The sequence below is a fragment of the Ruditapes philippinarum genome, unplaced genomic scaffold (assembly GCF_026571515.1).
Source record: "Ruditapes philippinarum isolate M1 unplaced genomic scaffold, ASM2657151v2 ctg500_1_1_1_1, whole genome shotgun sequence".
NCBI lineage: Eukaryota > Metazoa > Mollusca > Bivalvia > Venerida > Veneridae > Ruditapes > Ruditapes philippinarum.
In genome coordinates, this window is record NW_026867377.1 from 47,110 (window position 1) to 67,697 (window position 20,588).

A 20,588-nucleotide genomic window follows, 5' to 3' on the forward strand; every position below is an offset into this window, starting at 1 on the left:
ATACTGTTGGCAAAGGCTGACCATTTCTGGTTCTAGCAGCTTAAACGTTAAGACTAACTTATACTGCAAACCAAAATGTTCAGCACACATCAAATAGCTTAGTCATTGTGCTCTATGAGGAGAAATAAAAAATATAATCTATTTTTAACATTATCAGAAACATTTAAAACCATGATAAAATCAACATCAATCCCTATCTATGGATAGAAAACCATTTGAAGTATCTATGGACCAAATATTTGAAGTATCTATGGACCAAATATATAGACAGTTGAAGTCAATGAAGGCAGCACAAAAAATAATAACAGTGCATAAGGAAAGGTGCAGAAATAAACATGCCGAATGTAAGCTCCCCTGATTTTTTCTTCTTCAGGAAACATAGTATGTTAACCCATTGCTTCATGAGCATTTTGTGAAAAATGGCTGTTTTCATTGAAAAGTCTCCCGTTACAAGTTCAAATTGCTATAATACTATAAAAACTGCTTCAACACTAATCAAACTTGGCACAAATGTTGACTGGACAATTGCCCTTGCAACAACATGCTCAGGCTTAAATTTTCTGTTACCATGGCAACGAGGGGACATCTCAAAATTGCCAAAAATCACTATTTTGCGTTGATTTTTTCCATCAAAATTGATTTCAAAGTGCTGCAACTTCTCAATAGATTGAGATAGAGTCAAATGCTTTTCAGCGTTGGTTACACGTTACCTTATGATCAATCTGGGGTCATTTACAGCCTCTCACAAGTCCAAAATTTTCTTGGCGATGAGGGGGACTCCGCCCCCCTTCAAACCCCCCAAACAGAAGGGGGCACATCCCCCTTCTGGCAACCCCCTGATGTATCTTTTGGTTGGGGGGCCGCGCCGAAAAAGAGGTCACTTTTTTTTACAACATTTCTCAAACAAAAACAAGTGTTTGGGGCCTAAATAAGGCATTTTTTCATCATTTGAGACAACAAAAAGGGGGGGGGGTGAAAAAGGCGTTAAAAGGCGTGTATATGAAGTAATGGGTTAACAGAAAATGATGAAAATACTTGAAATTACCCTAAATCGCGTTTTTTCATGTTTAAACATGGCCTGTCATATAAATTTGAAGATAAATTGTTGTTTTGTAGATTTTTTTATTTTTTTCATTAACCCATTGCTTCATGAGCATTTTGTGAAAAATGGCTGTTTTCATTGAAAAGTCTCCCGTTACAAGTTCAAATTGCTATAATACTATAAAAACTGCTTCAACACTAATCAAACTTGGCACAAATGTTGACTGGACAATTGCCCTTGCAACAACATGCTCAGGCTTAAATTTTCTGTTACCATGGCAACGAGGGGACATCTCAAAATTGCCAAAAATCACTATTTTGCGTTGATTTTTTCCATCAAAATTGATTTCAAAGTGCTGCAACTTCTCAATAGATTGAGATAGAGTCAAATGCTTTTCAGCGTTGGTTACACGTTACCTTATGATCAATCTGGGGTCATTTACAGCCTCTCACAAGTCCAAAATTTTCTTGGCGATGAGGGGGACTCCGCCCCCCTTCAAACCCCCCAAACAGAAGGGGGCACATCCCCCTTCTGGCAACCCCCTGATGTATCTTTTGGTTGGGGGGCCGCGCCGAAAAAGAGGTCACTTTTTTTAACAACATTTCTCAAACAAAAACAAGTGTTTGGGGCCTAAATAAGACATTTTTTCATCATTTGAGACAACAAAAAGGGGGGGGGGGGGGGTGAAAAAGGCGTTAAAAGGCGTGTATATGAAGTAATGGGTTAATAACATAGGTTTATTTTTTAATTGTAAAAGATTATTTATTCAAGTACTTATATTCATAAAATATTGAACTTGAAAACAATATATCTTCAAAAATGTATCACCATTCAGCTAGAATTGGCAAACTTTTAACAAAAATTGATGTTCAGAACTTCTATGTTTAACATATTTATACAATTTACCCTTAAAATGTGCTCAAAATAAAAGTGCATGTGTAATTAACAGTGTAATGTATGGTTTTGACAGTGTGCACAAAAAACATTAAATAACAGGGTAATGTTTTCTAATTAGCTAATTAGTATGTAAAATCAAAATATCTTTTAATACTAGATATTATATTATGATTTTGATTAAGAGATTAATTTTTCATTAAATCCATTTTAATTGCAATACAATTCCAAATATTAGTTAGCTATTGCAATTAGATACACTTCATTCTGATTGTTCACCACAAACACACACTGCCAAAAGCTAGGCTGAAAGATCTATTTAGAAACGACCCAACTATCTTCAAAAATATTTCAAAATTGATATGATTCCATAATACACTATGGAATATAAATTCATAATAAAATACAGTATTTGATTCCATGATACAATATGGTATTTGATTACAGTGTGTAATAAATCCAGGAAATAATATCGTGGATGAATCTATAATACAATATGAATATGAAAAACAAATTTATGATAAAACATGAATTAACCAATATGATACATATGATACAATATGTGGATGAATCCATGATAAAATATAGCTGATGAATCCATATTACACTATGCTGGACGAATGATAAATTTGGTGCATTATTCTATGATTACAGTATGGTCATGTGCTAGACATATATGAAGTGTGTGATAATAAAGCAGCTTGCAGCTTTCTGTCAGGTACTTATTAAAGCATTAAGTGTTGAAACAGTCTGTTAGCAAATTTCCTGTAATCCTCAACAATCACTTATTTAAGACAAGTTTATCATATTAAAGACGTCACAAGGTGACCATATTTCAGACAAGGTGACCATATTTCAGACAATGTGACTTTATTTCAGACAAGGTGACCATATTTCTGACAAGGTGATCATATTTCAGATAAGGTGACTATATTTCAGACAAGGTGACCATATTTCAGACAAGGTGATCATATTTCAGACAAGGTGACCATATTTCAGACAATGTGACTTTATTTCAGACAAGGTGACCATATTTCTGACAAGGTGATCATATTTCAGACAATGTGACTTTATTTCAGACAAGGTGACCATATTTCAGACAAGGTGATCATATTTCTGACAAGGTGATCATATTTAAGACAAGGTGACCATATTTCAGACAAGGTGACCATATTTAAGACAAGGTGACCATATTTCAGACAAGGTGACCATATTTCAGACAAGGTGACCATATTTCAGACAAGGTGATCATATTTCAGACAAGGTGACCATATTTCAGACAAGGTGACCATATTTCAGACAAGGTGACCATATTTCAGACAAGGTGACCATATTTCAGACAAGGTGACCATATTTCTGACAAGGTGGCCATATTTCTGACATGTAAATAGTTCATCAGACTGTAAAACCAGATTCACTTAGAAAACAAGTTTAGACAGAAAATGAACAAGAGGGCCATGATGGCCCTAAGGACGCCCACCTGTATGTAGGCTCTCGGAGAGGGGCCAGTTTGAACCCCAGGGCTTTTATTTGAACAAACTTGGAAGACACCTATAAGAAGATGTTTCATGATGTACACACTTATATTGAAAAACAATGATCTGTCCTCCCCTACCCCCGGCAGGGCCAATTTTAACCAAGGGCTTTTATTTGAACAAACTTGGTAGACACCCATAAGAAGATGTTTCATGCTAAACATCTAAGCTGTAGCTCATTGGGTTTTTTAAAAGAAGATTTTTTAAGTTTTTACTATACACATATAGTTAAAAACAATGACACCCCTGGGGCGGGGCCAGTTTTGACCCTAGGGCTTTTATTTGAACAAACTTTGTATACACTTACTAGAACATGTTTCATGCTTAATATCTAAACTCTAGCTATTTGGTTTTTTTTCAAAGATGTTTTTTAAGTTTTTCCTATACACATATAAGGAAAATCAATGACCCCCGGGGCAGGGCCAATTTTGACCCCAGGGCTTTTATTTGAACAAACTTTGTAGACACTCACTAGAAGTTGTTTCATGCTTAATATCTTTACTCTAGCTATTTAGGTTTTTTCAAAGAATACTTTTTAAGTTTTTGCTATACACATAAAAATTATATAAGGAAAATCAATGAACCCCGGGGCGGGGCCAACTTTGACCCCAGGGCTCTTATTTGAACAAACTTGGTAGACACCCATTAGAACATGTTTCATGCTAAATTTCTTAGCTCTAGCTCTTTGAGTTCTTTAAAAGAAGATTTTTTAAGTTTTTACTATATACATATAGGGAAAATTAATGACCCCCTGGGGCGGGGCCAATTTTGACCCCAGGGCTTTTATTTGAACAAACTTGGTAGACACCCATTAAAACATGTTTCATGCTAAATATCTTAGCTCTAGCTCTTTGAGTTCTTTAAAAGAAAATTTTTTAAGTTTTTACTATATACATATAGGGAAAATCAATCACCCCTTGGGGCGGGGCCAATTTTGACCCCAGGGCTTTTATTTGAACAAACTTGGTAGACACTCATTAGAAGATGTTTCATGCTAAATATCTTAGCTCTAGCTCTTTTGGTTCTTTAAAAGAACATTTTTTAAGTTTTTACTATATGCATATAGGGAAAATCAATGACCCCCTGGGGCGGGGCCAATTTTGACCCCAGGGCTTTTATTTGAACAAACTTGGTAGACACTCACTAATTGATGTTTCATGCCAAATATCTAAGCTCTAGCTCTTTGGGTTTTTTAAAAGAAGATAATTAAAGTTTTTTCTTTCGGTTGCCATGGCAACCAGAGTTCTGCATGGAATTAAATTCTTTGAACAATTTTTAAAGGTGACCACCAAAGGAACATTCCTGTGAAGTTTGGATGAAATTGGCTTAGTGGTTTATGAGGAGATGTCATTTAAAGTAAAAGTTTACGGACGGACTGACGCCGGACGAAAAGCGATCACAAAAGCTCACCCTGTCACTTTGTGACAGGTGAGCTAAAAATGAAGAAAGGGAAATCATATTTTAGGTAAGTAACACAATAAATTTTCCGAAATTTAATTTCTTCTAAAATTTTAAGCCATGAACTTGTCATATCCTATATATGCATGTAATATACAAAATTAAATATCACTGACCGGTTGATTGAAAAGAAAAGCATAACAATTATGTTAAAAGCAAGGACAGAAGAGATTTCTGACTTTAATAAACTTAAGGTGGGTAAGAAAGATTTGCATAGAGTTGGCTGCATCAGGTTCAGATAGCTGAAAGCTAGGCAGTTTTAGTTGGCCTTACTAACCTGAATGTACATGTTCAACTCCTAAAACACATTGTCAAACTTCATTACATAAAAAATTTTTATAACTGAAATTTTACAATGAAATTTAACGTTCTCTTTTTCAAACATATTGGTCAAGGGTGGCAAAACTGACCCTCCATATTGCTCAGGTTGTCCTACAGCTTGTATTCACAAGTGAAATTATTACTGAATTAATCTTTCAAGTATCATATGGACATGCTTCAGTTGATAGGGACAAGTAAGCTGGAATCAGATTTTGCCAGCCCTGCAAATTTTTTGAGCTTTACTGAGATGAAAGCTTGAAGCATAATTGAAGCGCTCTCTCTCGATTTTACTTCCTGGAACGTATCAGTACCCATTCAAATCAATGATTAATCTCCAAGCAAAAAAGCATGTGCCTACAAAATTTCTTGCATGCAATTCAAATATCTAGTACACAATGACATTTCTTATTATTTTAAGTATTTATGTAAAGCAAATCAAATGTAAGAAAAAAAGTTATAATCCCGTCAACATTAAAAAATATAATAATCGCTCCCTTTAGGTATGTATTAAAATGAAGCATGCAGAAGTACAAAGGAAACCATGTTGAATGTTATAGAAAAATAGACAATTACAAAACTCCTCAAAATATCAAAGATAATACATTACATTACAAGAAATCTATTTCAGTCTATAAAGTAGGGGTGTCACAGTTAGAAATAATGCTAATCATTTAAACGGTGGCATAATAATGTTGTTAAACGTGTAACCGACCATACTAATAAAATCTTTAGAAATTCAACATTAACTTTGTTTCTTTATGACAAGATAGGCCATTTTGTTCATATTTTGTTGTAATCAAAATGATACCAATACATATCTGAAAATGGAGTAACTATTTTTCGCTAGGGTCGTACAGTATTCAATCAGACCAGAAAAAATACATTGTTGAGTACAACAATTGTCATATCTTGTCATACAAAAGCTAAGGTAATATTTAGAATCAATTTAAAACTTTTCCGCCCCTTAGTCAATTACTTACCCCAGATACCAGTTATTGAATTTTCTAACCTTATTGAATTTTCTAACCGTTTTATAGCTAAAAAACTGACCGTACCTGTTTAAATGGATAAACACGACACCCCTACTATATAAAGTTAATAAAAAGTGCAAAAGTCAACAAAACATCATAACATGAAGATAGGAACAATCCAGTCAAATCAGTTAAACTTTGGGCCTTGTATCTTACCTGTAATTTTTTTACAGCTTCTTCTGTTCGCTGTCGTAACAGACTTTTTTGACGTAAATTTCTAATATGCATATCTCCCATCATGGAAGCTCTATGTATCACAGTAGAACTGGTTGACTGAAATAATACATCAACAAACTTATACAAAATATTTAATTTTGATTACATCTTTGAATTACCCTTGATGGGCAAGAATAGGTAAATATCATATATTTATAGGGGTAAAAAACTCAAAACAACAACAGTTACTAAACAACACATGGTTTAGATATTTGATGTCTGACATAATCATGATAATGCAGGGCCTTCTCCAGTTCTTTTTTGGAGGGAAAAGGCCCCTAGCTTAAATTGAAAAATTATTTGGGAAAAAATGTGGTAATTTTTTATTTAGAAAAGGCCCCTGGTAACAATGTAAAAATCTTGTGGTATTTAATCATAAGCCTCTGGGCAGAATTTCTAAGCAATAAGAAACACATAGTTTTGAATCAATATGAACAGAAATCTTTTGAATGATACAATGTTAGTCAATTGATATTTTACATATAGGAATCAAAACAATTAGTTAACAAAAGTAAAGTCTTAAGACAGCTTTTTTTTCACTGAACGATGCCTGTCCTTGTTGATCTTGTTTATCATATTTTAAAATAGATTTTCTATTAAAATAAAATAGATTTTTTTTTCTATTTGTCATAATTCAACCTTCATTTATTGACTGACATTTAAGATATGTATTTGATGTATACCTTTAATTGACTTACACCTTTGACAAGGTTTAAGGTCAATGAGGCTAATATTAAGACTTTTTTACTACCTCACATCGGTGCTTGAGTAAACCAAGTAGATTCTATTATGTTTTTCCAATTAATTGGCCATTTAAGTACCCAAGATGTGCATAGCATGCCATGTTGGCATGGCAGAGGACAACAATAGGTAAATTACATTAACCTTTTCCCTTATATAAGCGTGTTTCGACGGCTTTTTGCCCCCCTCCCCTTTTAAGGCCTCAAACAGTGAACAAATGCCCATTAAGGCCCCAAACACTGTTTTTCGTTTGAGAAATGTTGTTAAAAAAATTGACCATTTTTTCGGCGCCGTCCCCCATCCAAATATTACATCAGGGGGTTGCCAGAAGGGGGATGTGCCCCCTTCTGTTTGGGGGGTTTGAAAGTGGGGGCGGAGTCCCCCTCATCGCCAAGAAAATTTTGGACTTGTGAGAGGCTTTAAATGACCCCAGGTCGATCATAAGATAACGTGTAACCAATGCTGAAAAGCCTTTGACTCTATCTCAATCCCTTGAGAAGTTGCAGCACTTTGAAATAAATTTTGATGGAAAAAATCGAGGCAAAAAAGTGATTTTTGGCAATTTTGAGATGTCCCCTCGTTGCCATGGTAACAGGAAATTTAAGACTGAGCCTGTCGTTACAAAGGCAATGGTCCAGTCAACATTTGTGCCAAGTTTGATTAGTATTGAAGCATTTTTCATAGTTTCATAGCAGTTTGAACTTGTGAGAGGAGGCTTTTCAGTGAAAATGGCCATTTTTCACAATATGCTCATGGGGGAAAGGGTTAAATAAAATAATAACTTTTGCAATAGAACTCAAATAAAAGACTATGATATCATATCATTATTGTTTGTAATATCACCATAAAGTGTGAGACTTGGGTAACCCTTATTAGTAATATTACTATAAATTTAATCCATTTGTTAATTACTTTACATTCACGTTTTTGCGCAAATTTGTCACGTTGGCGTCCTAACGGACGTGACGTCAAATACTTTGTACGTTATTCTGTCGAAACTAGTAAAGATTAAAGAAATATCTGTTGTTTTGGTATATTTTAACTGATATAAAGATCTATATTATAGTCACAGAATAAGAATACAAAATGTGCTTGGCTTACTAAAATAATCAAAGCTGATTGTTCGGCACTAAATAAAATACACGACCCACCAACATGTTTCTTAAACTCAACGTGGGATTGTTCATCTGCACATCTGAAACAAACAAACACCACATCATTTCTGATGCTATACAAAGACATGACATCATGTCCAATGCTATACAACCAGATGACATCATTTCTGATACTTAGTATACAAACACACGGCATCATTTCTAATGCTCTGAATTTTTATCTACATTTAATCTTCAACAAGAGCTGTCAGAAGGACAGTGTGCTTAACTATTTTCAGTGCTTAATAGTAAAACAAGAGTATGGATAATGAAAAATGTTCTAAGTTCATAATTCTGTCAATATCCATATTAAAGTTATGGGTCTTTAATAGTGACCTATTAGTTTTATGCTCTCAAAAAATGTGTGAAGTTTCAACCCATTCACATTAGTAGCTTTTGTGAAACCAACTTGCAAGCAAAAATTTAACGAAAGTTTGACTGTGACACTGATGCCTGTGTCAGGCCTGGCCTGTGTGAATAAAATAGCTCTCACTATTCTCCTGGATAAGTCAAGCATAAAACATTCTTGTATAGTTTTATTAATCAGATAGACCAACAAATAGAGCATACTTACATTTCATGTAAATCAGGTGGAATTTCTATTACATGTTTAAAGAAACTATCTTTGGTTATAGGACATCTGAAAACAATGAAATCATGCATGTTTTTTTTTATCATTGAAATTTGAAAATCAGCAAAAATAACATTGTTGAAATTGTATCTGACAGAGTGTAGCCTTCACTAAAGCATAATCTTAAAGAAAACAAGAGGGCCATGATGGCCCTAGATCGCTCACCTGACCCATCAAACTCATCCAAACAATTACCTAGACAAGCATTCTGACCAAGTCTCATGACAGGTGAGTCAAAAATGTGACCACTACAGTGTTAACAAGGATTATCCATATTTGAGCAGTGTGACCTAGTTTTTTACCCAGATGACCCATATTCAAACTTGACCTAGAAATCATCAAAACAAACTTTCAGTCCAATTTCCAGGATACTTGGATCAAAACAGTAGCAACTAGAGTGTTAACAAGATTTTTCTATTTTTAGCTCCGGTGACCTAGTTTCACATGCGATTTCGAACTCATCCGAGCAATTACCTAGACAAGCATCCTGACCAAGTTTGATGATAATTGAGTCGAAAATGTGACCACTAGAATGTTAACAAGGTTTTTCAATATTTGGCGGTGTGACCTAGTTTTTCATCCAAGATGACCCATGTTCGAACTTGACTTAGAAATCATCAAAACAAACTTTCAGACCAATTTACAGGATATTTGGATCAAAACAGTAGCCACTAGAGTGTTAACAAGATTTTTCTATTTTTAGCTCCTGTGACCTAGTTTTCATCCGAGATGACCAATGTTCGAACTCATCCAAACTATCAACTAGACAAACATCCTGACCAAGTTTGATGATGATTGAGGCAAAATTGTGACCGCTAGAGTGTTAACAAGGTTTTTCTATTTTTAGCTCTTGTGACCTAGTTTTTCATCCGAGATGACAAATGTTTGAACTCATCTGAGCTATCAAATAGAGAAGCATCCTGACCAAGTTTGATGATGATTGAGGCAAAAATGTGACCACTGGAGTGTTAACATGGTTTTTCTATTTTTAGCTCCGGTGACCTAGTTTTTCATCCGAGATGACCCATGTTCGAACTCATGCAAGCTATCACCTAGACAAGCATCCTGACCAAGTTTGATCATGATTGAGGCAAAAATGTGACCGCTAGTGTGTTAACAAAGTTTTTCTATTTTTAGCTCCGGTGACCTACTTTTTCATCAGAGATGACCCATGTTCAAACTCATGCAAGCTATCACCTAGACAAGCATCCTGACCAAGTTTGATGATGATTGATGCAAAAATGTGACCGCTAGAGTGTTAACAAGGTTTTTCTATTTTTAGCTCCAGTGACCTACTTTTTCATCAGAGATGACCCATGTTCAAACTCATCCGAGCTATCACCTAGACAAGCTTCCTGACAAAGTTTGATGATGATTGATGCCAAAATGTGACCGCTAGAGTGTTAACAAGGTTTTTCTATTTTTAGCTCTTGTGACCTAGTTTTTCATCAGAGATGACCCATGTTCGAACTCATCCAAGCTATCACCTAGACAAACATCCTGACCAAGTTTGATGATGATTGAGGCAAAAATGTGACCTCTAGAGTGTTAGCAAGGTTTTTCTATTTTTAGCTCTTGTGACCTAGTTTTTCATCCGAGATGACTCATGTTCGAACTCATCCGAGCTATCAACTAGATAAGCATCCTTACCAAGTTTGATGATGATTGAGGCAAAAAATGTGACCTCTAGAGTGTTAACAAGGTTTTTCTATTTTTAGCTCTTGTGACCTAGTTTTTCATCAGAGATGACCCATGTTCGAACTCATCCGAGCTATCAACTAGATAAGCATCCTGACCAAGTTTGATGATGATTGAGGCAAAAATGCGACCGCTAGAGTGTTAACAACAAAATGTGAACGGACGGACGACGGACAATCATCGATCCTAAAAGCTCACCCTGAGCATGCTCAGGTGAGCTAAAAATCTCAATGTTTGTTAAGGTGTGGTTTTTTTACTGACAACTAAATTCATTTATCTTTATTTTTTTTCCTTCCTTTTACATAACCTGACAGTGAAATGAATTTTTCATGTTTCAAGGGGATGGGAAGGCCCTTTAAACCCTTTTCCTCAAAAATCTCAAAAAAAAAATTTAATTTTTTGGGATAATGGTAGAAAAAGGGTTACGAGGACCCAAAAAAGGGGAAAGACACTTAAACACAGTTAAAAAATTAATAGGGAAAAAACTAGCCCCTAAAGTTAAAAAAATTCAGTTGGGGGTTGTATTTTAAAAAACTTATATAATAATTATTCTGTTTAATAAAAACAAATGCTTGACTTGCTTTTGCCTTTGACATTTAGTCTTCTTCCGGAAAAAATATGTTTATCAAAACCTTTTTTTAATTGAATAACCTTGAACATAAAACAAATTTAAATTATGATATACTATATTTAGATAGTTCCCAACTTACAAATCATTTATGGGCCGTAATCTTTCCATAGGTACAATATCAGAGTATGTTTTATCCCAGCCAACATATTCCACCACTGCAAACTCTCCACGGAACATCTTAATCTTCGCCATCCACCAACCCAATGCCTCATCATCTTGTGTCTTTGCTAAAACCTGTAATGTACAGATATTACATTGAAAAGTGTTAAGCTATATAAAAAGCTAAAATACCCCGCTGCAAAAATTATTTTTTTTAATTTTTTAAAAATTTTTACACATCAAAAATGCTTTACGAAATAAATATGGTAGGTTTAAAATGCCTTAAAGTTGAAGGCATGGGGAAAAGGAATTTAAAAAAAAATTTTTAAAAAAGGGTTTTTAAAAGGACGGAAAAAACGAATTTATAAAAACTCACCAATGTCACTTTTTGACAGGTGAGCCTAAAAACAGGGAGAATAATATTTTGTTTCCCGAACAATTTATTCTGTTTTTTATACAGCAACATTAAATTTTGTTTTTATAAAATAAAAAGAACCCCTGTTTTATTTACAACTATTTCAAGGAAAATTTATAATGTACCTTTTTTTTTGGTTTTAAAAAAACCCCAAATGTAAGCACTAATGTTTTTAGGGTTGACGAAAATTTTTATTTCTTTTTATCTTCACAACTTGGGGAAATTTTCCAAAAAAGGGGGAAAAAAAAAAATTTCCCGAAAAGGGGAAAAGGCCCCCAAATTGGCCCCAAAAAAAAAATGCCCTAATTTTTAATCAAATTCCAAATTAAAAAGCTATATTTAAATTTTTAAAATTTTTAATTTTTACATTATTTCTGGAAAAGAAGGTGGGAAAAGTAACCCCCAAAAAAACCCACCCCGCTTGGGAAAAATACTGTTTGATTATTCAAAGACTGCGTAAGACAAATTTATTTGGGTAAATTTATTTTAAATCTGTTATTTTTTAACAAAACATTATATGTTTAAACAGCTGCAAAAACCTGTCAAAAAATTTTTTAAATAATCCCAAACATCAATCCAATAATAGCCCATAGCCCTTTTGTTACAAATTTTTACATGAAAAAAAAAATATATATACGCAAATCATTTTGCAAGAATACCCAAATTTTTAAAACCCCCAAAATTATTTTTTTAATGGATTTCATCTTCTATCACTACCCCTTTAAAACAACATTTGCATTTTATTTTTCTTTTTTAGAAATTTTTTCATTTTATTTATAACCGTCAGTTAATTAGATAAATACACAAGAAGGTATATAATTATTTATTTTTTGTCTTACAATTAGATAAGCATATTATTCTCAATAGTGCTGATCATTGTATTCACAGGAAATTCTGGAAACTGATCTCAAAAGTATTCAGTGAAACATGCAATATTGTAGGCGGAATTCCTGAAGTCAAAGTTTTCCAAAACTTCTAATAATATTGGCAACCACTTGCTACGGGAACATTATATTCTCACAAAGAGCTATGCTGTACTATTAAATTTGCTTTACAATTTACAATGTACAGGCAGATAACTCCAAAATCCAGAGTTTGGTGGCTTATTATTACAGTGCAGCAAACCCCTTTCCCTGTATTTTTTTATTCCTTGAATTTCCTTAGATCATGAAAAGTTGAAAAGTTTGAATTCTTTTTGTCTATATGTGTTAGTATTGCATACAATTGATCCACCTTTAAAAATAATATCTTGATAAAGATAGATGTGGTAAAAAGTTGACATTTATTTACACAGGATTTCCCCCCTCAATATTTGGGAACATGTCAGACCCATCCTGTTATGAAGAGTTGAGCTAGTGTTCAAAAGGGGTAACATTTAAGAATTACAATTTTGCATTATTGGGTCTTATATTCCAATTTTCATAATATTTAAGCACTATATGCAGGTGGTTTTGCTATGGCCATGTCTTTTTGAATTTACTTACCCAGCATTCCCAAAAGGACAGATACTAATTTCATTTCTGGAAGGGTTTTCAATGGAAATTTTAATAAAAAATATTCATTACCCAATATTGACTGCTATTCCTTTATTGAATCTTACAATGAAAGTTAATTATCACTAAAAGACAGGTGTTTTAAAGTTCCAAACTTTACAGTCATATAAATTCAATAATTAATTTCATGAACAATTCAATATTCAGCAATCATTAAAACATAAATGCGTATCAATGAAATGAACAGACTGTTAATGCCTTGCTAATGTTATTAAACTATTAGAAATGCATTTCAGTGTGAGAAAAAAAGTCCAGGTAAATCTGGAAAAGTAATATACCACTGGAATAATCCCAGAGATGGAAATCTGGGTAACAGTTCAAAAATATAGCATTGTATACATGTTTACAGCAGGTTTTCTTGTTATTGTTATCATTTGAAACATGTTGGCATGAAATACATGATGGGTGCACAATTTCATGTTTGGGTTAAAGTGTCTGTGTCATAGCTGAATAAAATCACAACTGAACCAAAATGCTTTTAAATATGTTATAAATGAATGAAATGTTTTAAATGTGTCATAACTAAATCAACTGTTTTAAGATTTTTTTCACATCTAATGAATGTTTTAAATTTATTTTAACTGAGTTTTTTTTAATTTGCCATAACTTTAATCAATTGCTTTAGAGTTGTCATAATGTTCAAATGATAACAATTTTTAGAAAAAAATATATTATATATATTGGGAGTATTATATGCTTCAATATAATATATTTTTTCTGGCTTTTTATAAATATTCTTTATTATACTTTTAAAGTTAAATTAACAATAACATGTTTAAAATTGATTGAACTGTATGCCTGCTGTAAGTGACAGCTAAATCTGCCCAGGCAACCAGTGCAGACCACAATCAGCTGTCACATTTCTTATTTTGAAAATTTCCCTAGAAACTATGAATGGTTTTGACCAGCATGAAAGATGGACAAGTCCATTTAATGGGAGTCCCACTGAGGTCTAAAAGCCTTAAAATATAAAAATTGAATTTCTCACATAGACCAGCTGGGGCACTTATAAATCAGAAAGATATGCAAAAGATAAGCAAGAAATATACTCAGCATGTAAATTGAAAATCTTATTTTTGTGCTATTCTTAGCCTTGCCAGTGAAAAGTGTTTAATTTAGGGTCATTTTGCAGGGCCTTTTTACCTTCTATAACAGGGGCCGGTATAGGGCTGCTTCCCCAAAGAAAATTTCTTTAAAATCATGCAGTTTTCCCCAAAAATTGAATTTACATTAATTTTTTCTTCCCCTTTTGAAATTATACCAGTGTAAATTTTTCCCCAAAATTAAGGGCTGGGCTGCTTCCCCACAAACTGTTTGAAAAAAAAGGGCCCGTTTTGGGCCCAATTTACCAACAATAACAAGATATTTGTAAACATGTATGCCCCCCTATCAGCCAGCCATTATTCATGGTGATAAGGTAATTATGCATGACTTCTGACCCAGTTTACAAACAATTTAATAAGGGGTTTAATCAATATTACTGGTCATGACCTTGCCTTTGACCCCTTGACCCAAAAACTCCAATAGGGTCATTGCTGGTCAAGCAAATCATCATACAAAGTTTGAAGGTCCTAGCCTAAGCGTTTTTACTCTAATTGAATCAGAAACCGTTTTTAACTTACATTAAACAGGTACAATTGTGACCTTGACCTTTGACCCCTTGACCCCAAATCAATAGGGGGTCCATTTTGCTGGTCATGGACTAATCACCATGCCCCAAGTTTAATTCCTTAGGCCTAAGGGTTCTTTTATTATGAATCCGAAACCGTTTTAACTACCCCAAGGTCAATTGTGACCTTGACCTTTGACCCCCAAAATCAATAGGGGTCAATCTGCTGATTGACCAATCACTATCCCAAGTTTTGAAGTTTCCTAGGCCCCCAAGGGTTCTTTTAGTTATTGTTCAAGAAACCTTTTTACTTACAAGGTCAATGGGCCTTGACCCTTTGACCCCCTTGATTCCAAAATCGAAAAGGGGTAATTGTAGTCATGAAAAATCACCATACCAATTTTTGAAGTTCCTAGGCCTAAGCTGTTCTTAAGTTATGAATCAGAAAAAACCGGTTTTTACTTTACAAGGTCGATGTGACCTTGACCCTTTGACCCCCTTGACCCAAAACGCAAAGGGTCATCTGCTCTGTGTACCACCAATCATCATACAAAGTTTGAAAGTTCCTAGCCTAAGCGTTTTTAGTTAAGTTTGATCAGAAACCGTTTTTAACCTACAAGGTCAATGTACATTACCTTTGACCCCTTGACCTAAAAACAATAGGTCATCTGCTGGTCATGACCAGTCACCATACCAAGTTTGAAGTTCCTAGGCCTAGGGTTCTTAAGTTATTGATCGGAAAGATTTTAACCTACAAGGTCAATGTGACCTTTTCCCTTTACCCTTAACCCCAAATCAGTAGGGGTCATCTGCTGTCATGACCAAATCGACCATACCCAAGTTTGAAGTTCCTGTAGGCCTAAGGGTTCTTTTAGTTATTGATCGCGAAACTGCTTTTACCTAAGAGGTCAATTCACCTTACCTTTTGACCCCTTACCCCAAAATTTCAATAGGGCGTATCTACTGATCAGACCAATCACCATACCAAATTTTTGAAGTTCTAGGCCTAAGGTTCTTTAGTTATTGATCCCGAAAAACTGTTTTTACCTAAGAGGTCAATGTGACCTTACCCTTTGACCCCCCTTGACCCCAAATCAATAGGGTCATCTATGCATCATGACCAATCACCCAATCAGTTTGTAGTCCCTAGGGCCTAAGGGTTCTTTCGTTATTGACTGGAAACCGTTTTTACCTACAAGGTCAATGTGACCTTTACCCTTTAACCCTCTTAACTCAAAATCAATAGGGTCATTACTGATCATGACCCAATCACCATATCAAGTTTGAAGTCCCTAGCCTACAAAGGTCAATGTGACCTTGACCTTTAACCCTCTTAAAAACCCAAAATCAATAGGGGTCATTATGATCATGACCAATCCCATATCAAGTTTTGAATCCCTAGGCCTAAGGGTTCTTTCGTTATTGATCGGAAACCTTTTTACCTACAAGGTCAATGTGACCTTGACCTTTGACCAACTTAACCCCAAAATCAATAGGGGTCATCGCTTTTGGTCATAACCAATCACCATACCAAGTTTGAAGTTCCAGGCCCTAAGGGTTCTTTTGTTATTGATCGGAAACCGTTTTTACTTACAGAGGTCAATGTGACCTTACCTTTGACCCCTTGACCCCAAAATCGTTAGGGTCATCTACTGATTCATGACCAATCACCATACCAAGTTTTGAAGTTCCTAGGCCTTAGGGTTCTTATTACTTATTGATCGGAAACCCGTTTTTTGCTTACAAAAAGGTCCAAGTGTGACCTTGACCTTTGACCCCTTGACCCAAAATCGTTAGGGGTCATCTACTGATCATGACAAATCACCATACCAAGTTTGAAGTTCCTAGGCCTTAAGGTTCTTTAGTTATTATCGGAAACCGTTTTTGCTTACAAGCAGTCAATGTGACTTGACCTTTGACCCTTGCCCCAAAAATCAATAGGGGTCATCATTACTGATCATGACAAATCACCATACCAAGTTTCGAAGTTCCTAGGCCTTAAGGTTCTTTAGTTATATCGGAAACCGTTTTTGCTTACAAGGTCAATGTGACCTTGACCTTTGGACCCCTTGACCCAAATCAATAGGGGTCATCTACTTGTCATGACCAATCACCATACCAAGTTTGAAGTTCCTAGGCCTAAGGGTTCTTTAGTTATCACTCGGAAACCATTTGGTCTACGGACCGACGGACCGACGGACCGACAAGTGCAAAGCAATATACCCCCTTTTTTTCAAAAGGGGGCATAATTATGGAAAAACAGAGAGAGTGAAATTATATGAAATTTTACACACAAGCTATTGTTAAATTAAACTCCAAAAAAATATTTCCAGTTCTGTCATGTCAAAAAACAACCCTCAGTGGAGTCCCTTTAAGGTATTTATTGTAGTAGGGTTAAATCTCATTTCATATCTACCTATGGACATGATATATACATTTTTACTTTGGGAGATACAACTAGGAAAGAATTTCAACAATTTAGATAAATATCTGATATGATGCTTTAGTTATATCCTAATATACATAGTTATGTAATATATGATTTAAACAAATATAAAAGTACAGATAAATAAACAGCTCAGATAAAATCTTGACTTAATACTGAATTAACACTCCTCTTACTATTTATTCAAGTTATTAATTTTTGGTTTAGTACAATGTATATATGCAAACTCTGTACTTGTCATTGGTAGAGGATGACCCCACGCCATAGATCATGAACACATTATGTCAGACATTATATACAATTATAATCTCATTTCTATTGCATTTTTTCATATGGAGACGTTGGCATTTCCTTGTAAAAAACATAGTACTGGTAAGTATTTTCACTGAATCCAGAAATATTTCTTAGCAACAGTTTGCAAACCTGTATGTGACCAAAATGCTGTTAAATTTAATGTCATCCCGCCCAAATGAAACAAACAAATATACATCAATATGTCATACACATTTCAAGAATATAAAGGGATAAAAGACTTTGCTGACCCTAATATAGACTACCGGTATAAGTATTAAATAATAGACATATCGATAGCAGCCGATGATTATCTAATTCCTTCAGTGAAAGGATAAACTCTGCTTAAACATTAAACAATTCAACATACTGGTCAAAGGAACAATTAAAGAAGTTTTTTACTTTTCACTTAAGCCTCAATTTTAACTTCCTTAACATCAATCTCTCTTCAAATAATTACAGACATTTACTTGAAATAAATGAAAATAAAATATTGAAACTCAAATAACATTTAAGATCTATGCTAATAATATGAATGACTTCAACACTTACTCTCAATAAAACTAAAATTGAATTACAATTCTTTGGTATATAAATCTTTATGTTTACTTTACAAACAGATGATAGTGATTGTTTCCAAGAAAATTTAAACTATTTTGTAGAACAGAGCTCCAGATGTGATATTTTCAAGGGTAATATAAAATGTAATGTGCTGGTACTAGAAAAATGCTAAATCCTGAGGGAGATCCTGAAACTGCCAAATATACAAGATTTAAAATTACATTATTTTTTTCTACATCTGACAATCAAATTATAGTCAAAAATTATACTCCATATTATACTGAATATCTTATTAACTGCTAGTTCTGTGATTGTTAATTTCTAAAATGCCATCATCTTAACTTATATAAAGCAGAAGCAAAAGAGCTCTCAAAATGTATGAGTAATAGCACTTATTTATATATCAATGTATTGATACACAGATATAAACATCTTACATACAGAGTAATATGACCTTGACCTTTCTATGACATATATTTCAGTATATCAGAAATCAGAGTTACTCTTTGAAACCCCCCCCCCCCCAAAAAAAAAACAAGCTTACATAAAAGATCTCTGAATAAAGTGGTGAAAAAGGTCTCTCTATACCACCACAATTAAATCCGGCATGCCTGCACATAAAGTCATCATCACAAGGCTGACTGGGCAAATAATAATTTTCAATATAATATAAAAATCACAAAATTTATAATCACAGAGATCTGATGTTTTCATGTAAAGTCTTCTATTATCTGATATGCCAATCTGGCTTTCTAGATGAACATCTTTTAATACAGATGTATCAGTTCCGACCCAGGGCACCTTCTGATTATACATCACAGAGAGGAAATATTTCACTGTTGTATGTATATATATATTTACCACAGCATTTTATATATATACTGTGAGATCATACAGATAATCAGTGTTCAGTTGTATTTGTGTATCACCTTCATCAGAATTCTTCATGACATCTTTACTGCCAATTTTCTCAACTAAATACACTATAATATAGGCTACTATTTGTTCTCTATATTGCTCAATATTTACTGTTGAATACATTACAAGACTGCCAAAAAAAAAAAACACTGAATCAGACTAAACAAATCTTCTGTATTTTACAAATAAATAACCTTTGCACCCCTAATGACATAAATTATTTGTATCAGTATTTGCCAAAAGATGCAGAAAATTTTTTCATATTATATACAAATGTATGTCAAGATAACATATCAGCTATAAAAAAAGTTATCGGTTATCATCTAGACAAGTATTGCATGAAAACTGTTGCTGTGTTTGATAACAAACATTAATAAACATTTGAATCAGAAATACATGATGGTAAATTCCTCACTGCTCAATCATTTCATATGATTATAAGAAATTCAAGAGTTCTTATCTTTTGAACAAGAAATAAAATCTAGGCAGGGTGTGTAGTATGCCGCTGACTGAGCTGAAATACTCACAAAGCTGAACAGTTTTACTTCCATTTTTACACCATATGAATGAATACAAAAAATCTTAACCCTATCTTTATCATATGGACTTGTACATTAACAAATCTGGTCTAAACCATTCATTACTTTAAATGAAAACTTCAAAATATGTACCCACTGAACCGTGCAGACAAAGTTCAGATAGCATGGCATGTACTGATCGGTATAGGAAGGACTAAACCATTCATCATTTTGAGGAAAAATTTCAAAATATGTACACACTGAATAACTAACAGTGCAGACCATGATCAGATAGCATGGGTGTACTGATCATAAAGGTATGTAGGTTGCCAGGCCAGCCTGTATAGCTGTGAACCAGACAACCGTAGGCTAGGTATTCTATACTCTTAACTGGTCATTACTATAGTCAAACAGTTATTTAGGTAACTCTAATACGAATAAGAGGGCATTAACGATAATAATCAGAGCACAAGTTCATTCAACTATTCACCAGCATACTTTTTCTTAAATTCATTAATATAATGTTACAATTCATTCAAATATTCAGTGCGCATTAACAATGTACCTTTTAGTAGCATTAGTTGTTAACTCAATTATAACGTGTTCCTTAAGAATACATACAATCCATATTCATATAAAATCTTTCTTTGATGAAATCTTTTATCATAAATTTTCCATTATATAATAGAAAATAAAAAAATTTGATGTTTGAAAACCATAGCCCAGTAATTCATCATGACTTTCAATAAAATAGGTTATAAAACCATATCGATTCTAAATAAAAGGTTATAAAAATGTGCTTTATTTAGAATGTATTTTTTCTCTA

The 20,588-nt window shown here is 33.9% G+C and overlaps 1 protein-coding gene across 4 annotated transcripts in view; it reads right to left on the bottom strand.

Annotated features, from left to right (window-relative positions):
* The window catches only part of LOC132735870 (RNA-binding protein FXR1-like), a 42,144-nt gene that overhangs the window by 16,092 nt on the left and 5,464 nt on the right, over positions 1 to 20,588 (bottom strand). For 2 of the 4 annotated variants that reach the window (XM_060722886.1, XM_060722884.1), the window contains exons 4-8: positions 11,432 to 11,586; positions 8,967 to 9,032; positions 8,340 to 8,433; positions 6,438 to 6,554; positions 5,207 to 5,227 (exon numbers count right to left, since the gene is read on the bottom strand). In XM_060722886.1, coding sequence (XP_060578869.1) covers positions 5,207 to 5,227; positions 6,438 to 6,554; positions 8,340 to 8,433; positions 8,967 to 9,032; positions 11,432 to 11,586 — 453 coding nt within the window. The remainder of the gene's footprint in view (positions 1 to 5,206; positions 5,228 to 6,437; positions 6,555 to 8,339; positions 8,434 to 8,966; positions 9,033 to 11,431; positions 11,587 to 20,588) is intronic. The other 2 variants (XM_060722887.1, XM_060722885.1) reach the window with 1 other exon arrangement.